Genomic DNA, 13,492 nt, shown 5'->3' on the forward strand with positions numbered 1-13,492 from the left:
AACTCTCAACACCAAAACATTGGGAGCAAAAATGGAATTAAAAATCTTGATTCCCTCAGTTTTTTATTAACTTAATTTGTCTCTTCCTTATTGATTTACAAGATTTCAAAGTTGGTAAACTACGTTGGCCATGGTTTAGAGTAACTAATAACACCTGTGACTAAAAGTGTAAAATAAAAATTTTATTTTTTGAACCATGTTAATGCTGAAAGTCTGGACTTTACGTTAAATTTATGATACTGATTTCATTGAACACAAAATTATCTATCTATAAGCAGAAGAGACATTGATTTCTTATATATGACATTATTTCCCTAGAATTTGTGTATAAACTTTAACATTATTGGCATGTCTGTGATTTGAAATTTTGAAATTAACTATCTTAACAAGAGAAATATTGAAGATAAAAAAAGCAGTGGTAAATAATAATCAAAACTTAACTGTTTAACAGTGAGAGGTTCTCCATCATCATTCTCATTCTGTTCTTCAGGTTCCTCTGTAAAATCATCCATAAAGTTATATACAGAATTCACTATTCTTCTCCACATTAAGTCAAACTTTTTAATTCTTCCAACTCTTTTCTTTGTTGACTTCGGTGTCGGAGAGGATTTCTCAGCTGAAAAGAAAAATGTTGGAAGACTTGTAGAATAAATTTGATAAACTGAAATGCAGCTGAAATTCTGAACCTCTGGTTAGATCTTCTCCAAGACTATTTTTATATTGAGTTTTAAATAAATATACTCCCCATCTCAAAAGATCTGAATATATAATATTGTTCTCTACTGCCTAATTTGATTTGATAGATTGAGATCTATTCCTCACTACTTACCTGAATTACTGGATTTGATAGATACATCAACCCATCCCTGAGCACTATCAAAGCTCTGAATATGTTTGATATCACAATCTTTCTCATGTTTTCTGCAATTACAATAAAAAAAAAAAAATTTGTTTTTTAAATAAAAATTTGCCAGGTAACCCCTACTTTCTTTTCATCATTTCATTACATATAGTGTATAGAGTCATTTCTGAAAATCTTATAAAATCCTTATTTTTTCATAGTTTTTGAAAGAAAAAATTTGTAAGGGTTCCGCAGAACCCAGTGTCTCAACTACTGTTGCTGTTAATTGCAGGCTCAACAAAAATGAGAAAAAAAATCAATAAAAATATTCCTCTTGATACTATTTTTCGACTGTAAGAAGCATCAGTCCAAGTTTGGTAAAAATCCAGGATAGTTTATGAATTTAATAAATGTTTTAAAAACTTTAACTGCAGCCTGTATGTAATATTAACTGGAAGAAAAACTAAGTCCATTTATAAGTAAAATACAGATACACAGTCAAAATTTTAACAAAAAAGATCATCTTTTGAAACAGATGAACAAACATGCTTAAGTATACGCAGTAGTCTTTGATATCAATAGAAAACAACTTGATACTTCTGCATGTATAATAAATGCTTCACTGAGCACAGCCTGATATGACCGCAGAGGTCGTACCCTGAACAGTTGAGGAAAATTTGGACACAATATTCAAGCTTGATACTGTTTGAATTTGGATTGTGATCAAATTTTTGACATATATAGGTTTCTGGTCAAAGATCTTACGAATATATTGTGCAATATTGTGCAATTGAAGTTAACACTTACCATGCTGAATTGTTTTTCAGAAAATGTCTAATTTTCGTTAATTTGCAAAAATATGCAATTATATGCAAATGAGCTTAACCCTGCTGCTGAAGCATATCGACTCCATCAAGGATTTGTATGGTCTAACTATGATCTCAGGGCGGAGTGGTCGGGGTGAGGAGGCAGGGTGGGCTGGCAGGAATTTGCCCCAAAGTTGGTCATCAGATGCAAAAAGCATCAATTTTCATCCTTTATCTTGACCCCAAAGACCCAGGGATTCTGGTAAAAGTATCCAGCTGTAGCCTGCATGTAGAGTGGACCCCAGTTAATAAATTAACCCCCAACAGTTGTTAGTTGGGAGTGAATCTGATCTTGGTTCAGCAGCCTACAGAAGGTCATTTTGACCAAAAATACAGAATTTAACGATTTTTTCGACTTTGGACTTGAAATGGATCTGAAACCGGTAGTAGTTGTTTCCAATTTCATATTTTGATAATAATTACAATCAGTAGTTATATGCCTAAAGGTTTCGCACTATTTTTGCAAGTATTAGGCCTCTGAACTTCCTGTGTAAGACACAGAAGGGAAGCCCACCCCTCCAGAAAACCGAGTTCATCCGATTTCAATTTTACAAGTCCGTATTTGTACTCAAAATGCAATTTATGCATGAGAAACATGACTTTAGATAGTCTCAGGTTGACAGAACATGCATAACTTTTGAAAAAGTATCATAAAACTGACTTAAAGTATAGCACGCTGTTGGAGCCAAATAAAGGTGGTCTGGGTACGCCCATCATATGACGGGTACTGCATGGTAAGGTTTAAAAAAAATCTACCTTCCCCCAAACTTTTTGAATGCCTTCTTGGAGCAATTACTCCAAACCCAATTCAAGCCTTAGTAGTATGGATCCTTGTAGTACAATTTCAAAGAGATCCATTCACTTAAACACAAGTTATTGTCTGGAAAATAGATAAATGCTTGTTTTTGGCCCTTTTTTGGTCCCTTTTTCCTGCATGTTTGGGACAATTACCCCCAAACTCAATCCTAGACTTCCCTTAGTGATATGGAACCTTGTGGTACAATGTCAGAGAGATCCAAACACTCACACACAAGTAATTGTCCAGAAACTACAAAAATGCTTGTTTTGGCCCCTTTTTGACCCTTAATTCCTAAACTGTTGGCAATAAAACCCCAAAATGAATTCCAACCATTCTACCTTTGGTATCAAACATTGTGGTATGATTGCAGAGCAATCAAAATACTCATACACAAGTTATTATTCTGAAACTAGAAAAATGCTGGTTTTTGGCCCCTTTTTCCTAAAAGGTTTGGAATATCATCCACAAAATCAATCCCAACCTTCCTTTTGTGGTATTGAACCTTCTTATAAAATTTCACAGAGATCCATTCACTCAAACTAAAGTTATTGTCTGGAAACCAAATGTGTCTTCGGATGACGACACAGACAATGATGCAGACGACATCATACCATTACAAGATAAAAAAAACTTAACTACATATATAATTGGTAATTTATTAAAATTATTTTCTTTTTAACATAATTTACTTACTTGAATTTCTCTTCTAGCTTTCTGTATCTGTTTCTTTCAATCTCAATCTCTGCTCTTAATCTATCCAACGATTCTTTGTCTTTATAACCATTGAGTTCACTTACTGAATAATAAATTATATAATAATTACCTAAAGCTCATTTCAATAATACCCATGGAAAATTATCATTACCTGCTTATGCGTATGAATAATGTCCATTTGAATTATAAATCATACAGTTATGGTTATTTTTGGTTAACTATCATAAAATTGAGACTTTCACTCATACAGTTCTGGTTAACTAATATAACTATTGTCCATATGAATTATAACTTATACTGTTATGATTAATCATAGTCCATATGAATTATAACTCATACAGTAATGGTAATTATTGTCCATATGAATTATAATGACGAAAAACTTTATCATATCTTAATCAACTTTCCACGAAAAACTGCTAAATATCTGGTGGATGCAATTAGGAAACGACGTCAAGTTGTATTCGGACAAGTTAAATTAATTATCTCAAACTTTAATTTATTGATGAATATATATTGAGAATTACTATCAAATTCATGACACAAATCAGATATGAACTTTAATGTATAATTTTTCGGTGAATTATAGACCCAGTGGGTCAGGTGTATATGTATATATTATATTTAACTATGTTAATTGACACACTACTGTAATTACACAAGTCACTATAATAAATAATCTACTTACTTACTTACTTACTTACTGACTTTATAAATCATACAGTTATGGTTAATTATTGTCCATATGAACTATAACTCATACAGTTATGATTAATTATTGTCCATTGAATTATAACTCATACATCATGGTTAACTTGTTTCCCTGTTTATATAAATATGAATTATAACTCATACCATTATGATTAATTATTGTCCATATGAATTATAACTTTTAGCTGTGTCAATGTTCAATACAGTTATATAAATATATGACTGTGTTGAATTACATAAGACCTAATTATTGTTCTATTGTTCTTCCAATGAGAAAATTAGTTCAACAGCAATAATCAGTAACGGTTTAATATTCAGTTCAGAGTAAAAAAAATCAAATGCTGTCATATTTGCCAATAGTTATCTGGTAACTTCAGTTATAATTGATTGATTGATTGATTTGTGTTTTTACTATTTTGTTGTGGTCAGGTCTTTTGTGGAGAAGCCAGAGTGTCCAGAGAGTACCACTAACCTTAGGTAGGAAACTGACAATCCTAGTCATGTCCTTCAGTTATGTGCTTGAAAATCTGAAGCCTTATAAAAGTATTGGAAGTTTTTTATAATTGAAGCCTGATATTAAACTTCAGTTATTGAGTTCAGTTTGTTTCCCTGTTTGCTTAGTTTAGGGTTTTTTTGTAATTGTTTTGAAATTGTTCTGCTAGATAGAAGACAAGGCATTGTCTTAGACATGAAGGCAAATCAAATTATTATTCATCCACAGGGTTTTCACTAAAGTTTGTCCACCAGTCCTGGACTTGTATAAAAAAAATCTGTTTAGACTCATCATTTTAAAAAAATATCTTTTACTTGCACATACTGCAGAGAACTTATGATATCAATACATTTCTTTGCAGGTTTTTAATCTTTGGTTGCCATAAAATAAATATAAAAAACATTCTTAATCTAAATAATTCCTTTTTTCTATATATGTACAAATGTATGAGCAAAAAATCTCAGATAGATATTGTGATGAAAATTGGTCTAAACAACAAGCAACCAATCTACCACACAACTTACCAAGGCTTTGATTTTCTATGGTAACTGTAACAAGTTGTTCTTCTAAATGTTTCAGGTGCTCTTCATATACTTCATAACTGCTAGCATCCATTTTCTGAATTGTTTTATACTGGTAGCTGTAGTGAAAAAATAGAGTAGAATATTAACTAGCTTTGACATTATATATATGCACGCCTCCGGGTGCAGGAATTTCTCGCTACATTGAAGACCTGTTGGTGACCCTCTGCTGTTGTTTTTTTTTTTGGTCGGGTTGTTGTCTCTTTGACACATTCCCCATTTCCATTCTCAATTTTATATACAACAATCTCCAAAACAGAGCTTTTAAATAATTACATCTTTTATTTTTTTGTTGATCATTGATATTTAAAAATATGAAAATTACCAGTTTAATACAGAAATAGTCAAGTAAAAATGTTCTTCAAATATGCCTGCCAAAAAACATTCCATCACCTCAAGAATGGTGTCTGATAGATTCTCTCTGATATTTTTCAAATCCAAAAGGTAAAAACTTTTATCATGTTGAATAAGTTGTGTCTGATCATTTTGTTGTACCTACAGCATGGACAGCCTACTGAGAGCACATCACCTTTATACATTTTAAATTGGCAATGGGCCATATGGTATGTTAGACAATTAGTGAACTATACTTCTTAAACTTGATTACATACAATGTCACATCCTTTATCCAGTCTCACTAATTAGCGACAAGAAAAATTTTATTGACAAGAAGCGTCAAGAAGTAACAAGAAGCGACAAGAAAACATTTTTTTGTATTAGAATTACTTATTCCAAATAGATATTAAAAGAATATGCAAAAGAAAACAATTTTAACGACAAGAAAGTTAATATTGATAGAAAAAAAATGAAACAGATCTAATTCAGTTGCTACATTTATTTACATGATGGTTTATTATGTATATTGTATAACACAGCAAGTATTACGTTTACCCTGTCGTATTATGATATTACTTTTACTTGTGTTTTAGAACAATAATGTATTTATCTTATAATTTGTTTTTAAGACTATCTTTGTACAATCTAAATAAACTTGTAAAATGCATTATTTGTGCATCATTGTCCAGAAAATACATACACAAATTGTGAAATACAAGGAACTGAAATCAAACAAGAGGAAAACATAATTAAAATGTAAATATTTTTCAACATTTTATTTAGTGTATTGCCTCATTTAACAATATTTATCATGTTTATGCAGATTGTTGATTGAAGATTAAAGGAAATCAACGACAATCTTGAGTTTTCAACTGGTGTTTGCTATTAACACTGATTGTATATTCTGGCGCGTGTAATTGTATAGTCTGACGTGTGTACAAAACTGAAGGTGTTAATTGGATGTTATTGTAGCAATAAAACAAGGGACACACACCTCGTTAATCTCATTTGATGTTCTACATTGTGTATTACCTTAGGGTGAAGCCACAACTAACGTTGGTCCTGTCAGGAAAAATGAATTGTACAGTTAGAAAGGAAATATTTCCATGTTTTTGTTTCAATAAATCCTTCAAAGGAAAGGTGAAAAATCTTTGTTTTTATTTTCATTTCATAGTGTGTGCATTTCCTTTGCTCTTACAAATGTTAAATTTTTTCATCTATCAATATAATAATAAAAACTACACAATCCCTGCCTCACAAATAATTTCTTCATCTATCAATATAATAATAAAAATTATCAATTTATTTCTGCCTGTATATTAAAAAATACTAAATGCATATTTTTTTATATTTAATAAAAAAAATGTTTTCTTGTCGCTAAATAGGTTCTTGTCGCTTAAATTATTCTTCTTGTTGCTTCTTGATGCTTCTGGTCGCTAATTAGTGAGACCCCCTTTAAGGTTCAACATAATAAACGGACAAATATGGCTGTATTTACATGCCAAAAATTACTCTGAGTACAGACTTACCTGTGAAGTTGGAAAAGTTTTACTGCCTGGCATCCACTAGATATAATAAAGTTCAATGCATTTTGTGTTTCAGAAAGATAAAATCTCATTTGGCTATTGATGGGCATTTTTTTTCCTTCATGCAAAAGGTCTGAAAATTAACTAAGTTGTGGTACAACTATGAGATGCTCCCTCAGGTAAAAAACCGGTTTGTATTGTTTTGAGTGTCCTTAATTGACATGGACAAGAGGTATCTTCACAACTACAGGTGAGTTAAAGAGTTCATCTGAGTCAGTGAGTGGACAGTATCAAAGTAATTCAGGTGTTTGTTTATTTTTACACCTTCTGCAGAAAGGGAAAAAAATGTACAACAAAAACCAAAAAAGATTTTATCTTTCTTTAACACAAAATGCATTTAACTTTTATATATCTAATGGATGCTACGCATTAAAACTTTCCAAACAGTACAGGTAAGTTTGTACACAGAGTAGTTTTTGAGGCGAAAATACGGCCATATTTGTCCATTTGTTATGATGAACCTTAACATTGCAACATACTGCCTTCAACAGTTCAACAACATGTTCAACATTTATTTATAAAAACATTTTACCCTTTTGGGAAATGACATTTTTTATGAGAAATAAGGTTGATACTTGTAATGATAAAAAGAAGACATTGCTTATCTACATGTAAATGTCAATGTATATTCAATGACGAATTTATAGTTCGAAAATTCATTGTTTACATTTTTCAGGTGACCTGCTGATTGGCTATCAAACTTACTTTTCAGAACACTGTCAGACCAGTGTGCAGAATAAAATGAAATATATAACTTTCTTATTGTAACTCAAATTCGATAGAAAGGCATTCGTGTTGTAAAAAATGGTATTTTCCTTCTCAATAAAAACATTGTCAGGAACATGTGATTTCTGTTTACAAAATACTGTCGACTGGTACTCATATAATTTGTTTTCCTCAGTTATCTCAAGAAAAGTACTGAAATGTATTGGTAACCAGATTAGGGTGAGTTTAAAAATAGGTGCAATATCGGTTAGAAATCCGGAAAATTAACACGTAAACTCGCACATCATATATAAACGGTAAAGGTTTCATATAATAAAACAAGAGTGCACACGCTGAAATGTCTCGCCTTCTAACCATTGATATTATCTTGATAGTCGTAATAAGAAAGCCTTACTACCTTACTACAGCTATTACATAAACTAACTAGGATCAGTGGCGGATCCAGCCAACCCAGAGTAAAGGGGGAGGTTCCAACTATATGCTCCCATTCAAATGCATTGATCGACCAAAAAAGGGGGTTCCAACCCCCGGACCCCCCCCCCTGGATCCGCCACTGAGGATCCAAGAAGATGAGGTCAAGCCGTCATGATAAATTAAACGAGAAATACATGCCTTACAATCATTCAATACACTTAATGTAGTTGATATTTATAGTTTCTAAGAAACACACTGAACCAACAGAACATTGACCAATGAACCATGAAAATGAGGTCAAGGTCAGATGAATAATGCCAAACACAGACATGTACACCTTACAATCCTTCCATACAGCAAATATAGTGTTGACCTGATGCTTATAGACTAATAGTTTGAGAAAAATAGACCAAAACGCATAAACTTAACACTGAGCACAATGAACCATGAAAAAAAGGAGTCAATAAAACCTGCGAGACTGCCATGTACATCATAAAGTATTTCATTACACTAAATATAAAGTTGACTCATTGTATAAAGTATAAGAAAAATAGCTCAAAACTCAAAAACTTAACTTTGACCACTGTACCATGAAAATGAGGTCAAGGTCATAATACACCTGCCGCTTGGACGTGTACACCTTGCAATCTTTCCATACATCAAATATAATAGACCTATTGCTTGTAGTATCTGAGATATGGACTTGACCACCAAAACTTAACCTTGTTCACTGATCCATGAAATGAGGCCAAGGTCAAGTGAAAACTGTCTGACGGGCATGAAGACCTTACAAGGTACGCACATACCAAATACAGTTAGCCCAATACTCATCATAAGAGAGAATTTAACATTACAAAAAACTTTTTTGATTTTTCAATGAATCACGAAAATGAGGTTGAGAACAATTGACACGTGACAGACGGAAACTTTGTAACATAAGGCATCTATATACAAAGTATGAAGCATCCAGGTTTACAACCTATTAAAATATAAAGCTTTTAAGAAGTTAGCTAACGCCGGATCACTATCCCTATGTCGAGCTTTCTGCACCAAAAGTCCGACGCAGGCTCGACAAAAATAATGTTCCAAACAAAAAGTTGTACTATTCAAATCAGTACAAATCCATCGGATTTAGTACAAGCACGTCAAAACAGGTTGTAACAGCATGACCTTATACAACACCAAAATGTAAGTACTTTGTATCGACAGAGCAATAAGTTTTTATAACTGTTTAAGAAATACATATTTAGCAGTTCTTCATCTTTATATTTTTTCGGTGGTCCATTAAATTTCATTGTAGATCAAAGTGGTGTTACTGCTTTGCAGTTAAAAAATATTGGAAAAAAAATGCCATTCATGATTTAATCACTATATTGTACCAGTTTCAATCTTAAAGGAACATTGTATAACTCTATCAAGATACTTTACAAGAAAGGCGAAAGATATCAAAGGGACATTTAAACTGACAACGTCATTTCCAAACAATACCATCTTGACGAACCTGTTTACTATATATCATAGATATAATAGTCACAATGGCTAAATGGCTTTAGAGTCAGGTTTAGGTTTTGTTTGTACGTTCCAATACATTGTATGAATCTTGTATGTTTTGGCAATTCCTGTTACCCTTTTTATATGCATTGTATTAATATGCCTATGCTATCGCTACTTGACATACATTTTTTTAAAAGGCATTTGCCTTGTAACTCTCAACATCATTCAAGACCATTATCCTGAAAAGACTTTTTTTTTAAATTTGATAACTATTTGAACCCATCTGTCCAAGATCTCAATATATATAGAAAAGTTGGCAAGGACATAGCAACTCAGAAACTGATAAAAAAAAACCTCAATACACATAGAAAGATATACAAGGACAAAGCAGCTCAGCAACTGATGCAGACCTCAAAATAAATAGAAAGGTTGGCAAAAACATTCCAGCTCAGCAACTTATCCAGACATAAATAAAGTAAATATACAAAGAAAAGTTGGGAAGGACATAACAGTTCAGCTACTGATCCTGACCTCGATATACTTTGAAAGGTTGGCAAGGACATTCCAGCTCAGCAACTGATTCAGACAGCAATATACATAGAAAGATTGACATAGACAATCCCGCTAACCAACTGATTCCATTCAAAATAAACATTGAAAGGTTGATATGGTCATATCAGCACATCAACTGATTCAGATCTCAATATACATAAACTGATCCAGTTCTAAAATATACTTATAAAGGTTGAAAAGAACATACCAGCACATCAACTGATTCAGATTTCAATATATCTAGAAAGGTTGACAAGGACATACCAGCACATCAACTGATTCAGACCTCCATATACCTAGAAAGATCATGCAAGGACATACCAGCACATCAACTGATCCAGACCTCAATATACCTAGAAAGGTTGACATGATCATACCATCACATCAACTGATTTAGATTTCAATATACATAGAAAGGTTGATATGGTCATACCAGCACATCAACTGATCCAGATCTCAATAAATCTAGAAAGGTTGACAAGGACAGTCACGCACATCAACTGATCCAGATCTCAATATACCTAGAAAGATTGCAAGGACATACCAGTACATCAATTGATCCAGACCTCCATATAAACAGAAAGGTTGACATGGTCATTCCATGCCATCAACTGATCCAGATCGAAATATACATGAAAAAGTTGACAAGGACATACCAACTCAGCAACTGATTCAGATCTAAATATACATAGAAAGGTTGACATGGTCATACCAACACATCAACTGATCCAGACCTCAATATACATAGAAAGATTGACAAGGACATACCAGCACATCAACTGATCCAGACCTCAATATACATAGAAAGATTGGCAAGGACATACCAACACATCAACTGATCCAAACCTCAATATACATAGAAAGGTTGACAAGGACATACCAACACATCAACTGATTCAAATCTCAATATACATAGAAAGGTTGACAAGGACATACCAGCACATCAACTGATCCAGACCTCAATATAAATAGAAAGATTGACAAGGACATACCAACACATCAACTGATTCAAATCTCAATATACATAGAAAGGTTGACAAGGACATACCAGCACATCAACTGATCCAGACCTCAATATAAATAGAAAGATTGACAAGGATATACCAACACATCAACTGATTCAAATCTCAATATACATAGAAAGATTGGCAAGGACATAGCATCTCAGCAACTGATCCAGACCTCAATATAAATAGAAAGATTGACAAGGATATACCAACACATCAACTGATTCAAATCTCAATATACATAGAAAGATTGGCAAGGACATACCAACACATCAACTGATCCAGACCTCAATATAAATAGAAAGGTTGACAAGGACATACCAACTCAGCAACTGATCCAGGAATAAATATACAAAGAAAGGTTGACAAGGTCATACCAGCAAAGCAACTGATCCAGATTTCAATAAACCTAAAAAGGTTGACAAGGTCATACCAGCAAATCAACTGATCCAGACCTCAATAAACATAGGAAGTTTGACAAGGTCATACCAGCACAGCAACAGATCCAGACCCTAATAAACCTAAAAAGGTTGACAAGGTCATACCAGCAAAACAACAGATCCAGACCTCAATATACCTAAATAGGTTGACAATATACAATACAATATGCTTTATTTTAAAAACACTCAGTCACATTGGCATGTGAAACAAGACGTAAATTACAAAATACAATCACATAAAATTAAAGAAATAAATAAAACAACTAAGAAATGAAATATATCGAAAATTGATTTACTTTTATATATTATAATTTTAATATTATAATATTTTAATATTAAAATTATAATATATAAAAGTAAATCAATTTTCAATATATTTCATTTCTTAGTTGTTTTATTTATTTCTTTAATTTTATAAAGATTAAGTTAACTTTGAAATGAATAAAGACACATTTTTAAGTACATTAATATTAGTCAATGACAAGGTCATACCAGCAAATCAACTGATTCATACCTCAATAAACATATGAAGGTTGACAAGGTCATACCAGCACATCAACAGATCCAGCCCCCCTCAATAAACCTTTAAAGTGGACAAGGTTATACCAGCAAATCAACTGATCCAGACCTCAATATACCTAAAAGGGTTGACAAGGTCATACCAGCAAATCAACTGATCCAGACATCAATAAACCTAAAAAGGTTGACAAGGTCATACCAGCACAGCAACATCTCAATATTATTGTACACAGAAAAGTTGACAAGGTCATACAAGTACATCAACTGATTCAGATCTTAATTTACCTAGAAAAGTTGACAAGGTCATACAAGTTCAGCAACTGATTCAGAATGCAACTGAACTAAAAGTTGACAAGATAAATATCAGTAGTCATAACAGCCATACTAGTATTAGATTACATTTCCTCTTTAAATGATTTGGCAATTAAACTGGGTGCAAAATTAATTAAATGACACTGGGACTCAAATTATTGTTGATTTAAAGTACAGAAGTACTTCAAGCAAGACCTTCAACTCATTTATTTTAAATATTACTTTATTGATATATAAACACAGAGATATGTCTCGCTTTTTTGGTAATTTCGCTAATGCAAATGTCGAAATTAAAATAGCAACACTTAAACTAAAACTTAACTAAACCTTATCACAAACTAATACATTGTTGATGCCATCGTCACTGAAACCGAAAACAGCATACCTATGTCTCACTTTTTGACTCGGTCAAGTGAGACAAAATTTCATGTCATATTAAGATATTTATTGTTGTTTATTTGTTTATTTTGGAATGAAATAAACAGCAAAAACTTTTGTTTTTATTTTTTTGTTTCATCTGTATTGTTTTCCAGTTTGCCGTAGTTCTGGTGATGTAGTTAAATGCACTTGAGTATGTTTTCGGTTTTAGAAGTGATCTGGATCAATTAACAGGAATGACTGAACCTTGCCAGAGTAAATAGCAATAGTTGCAAAATGTGAATGGACTGATATAACAATCAAGTAAACTTGGCTTAATTTTGATACCTTTTTACTACGTACTTATCCAGCAGTGAAAATAACATTGACTGGAAGAAGTATGGGTTGTGCTCATTTTTGAGGCAATACAGTGACCAATATAATTGTTAATTTCTGTGTCATTTTGTCTCTTGTGGAGTGTTGTCTCATTGGCAATCATACCACATCTTCTTTTCTATATTGACTGAAAGCTATGTTTCAAATATTACAAAATTTCTTTCCCATTTATAAAAAACCTTTTATTAAAAATATCACAAAACACATTATTATGACAATATATAACAATAAGTCATCATAATACATGTACCTTTTTAATAGAACTTATTTCCTTTTTGAAAGGAAAATGATCTTTAAGGAGGCTCGCGGGTCTAAGATTTTCAGAAAAAAATTAAAGATTAATTTTTT

General features: G+C 32.3%; 1 protein-coding gene across 1 annotated transcript in view; it reads right to left on the reverse strand.

The window, feature by feature from the left end:
- LOC143051708 (GRAM domain-containing protein 4-like) overlaps positions 1–7,799 on the reverse strand; it is a 49,440-nt gene extending 41,641 nt beyond the window's left edge. The window contains exons 1-5 of the mRNA XM_076224624.1: positions 7,633–7,799; positions 4,949–5,064; positions 3,200–3,302; positions 830–921; positions 442–616 (exon numbers count right to left, since the gene is read on the reverse strand). Of these exons, the coding sequence (XP_076080739.1) occupies positions 442–616; positions 830–921; positions 3,200–3,302; positions 4,949–5,039 (461 nt within the window). The 5' untranslated portion in view covers positions 5,040–5,064; positions 7,633–7,799. The remainder of the gene's footprint in view (positions 1–441; positions 617–829; positions 922–3,199; positions 3,303–4,948; positions 5,065–7,632) is intronic.
- Between the last annotated feature and the right edge of the window lie 5,693 nt (positions 7,800–13,492).

The sequence above is a fragment of the Mytilus galloprovincialis genome, chromosome 1 (genome assembly GCF_965363235.1).
Source record: "Mytilus galloprovincialis chromosome 1, xbMytGall1.hap1.1, whole genome shotgun sequence".
Lineage (NCBI taxonomy): Eukaryota > Metazoa > Mollusca > Bivalvia > Mytilida > Mytilidae > Mytilus > Mytilus galloprovincialis.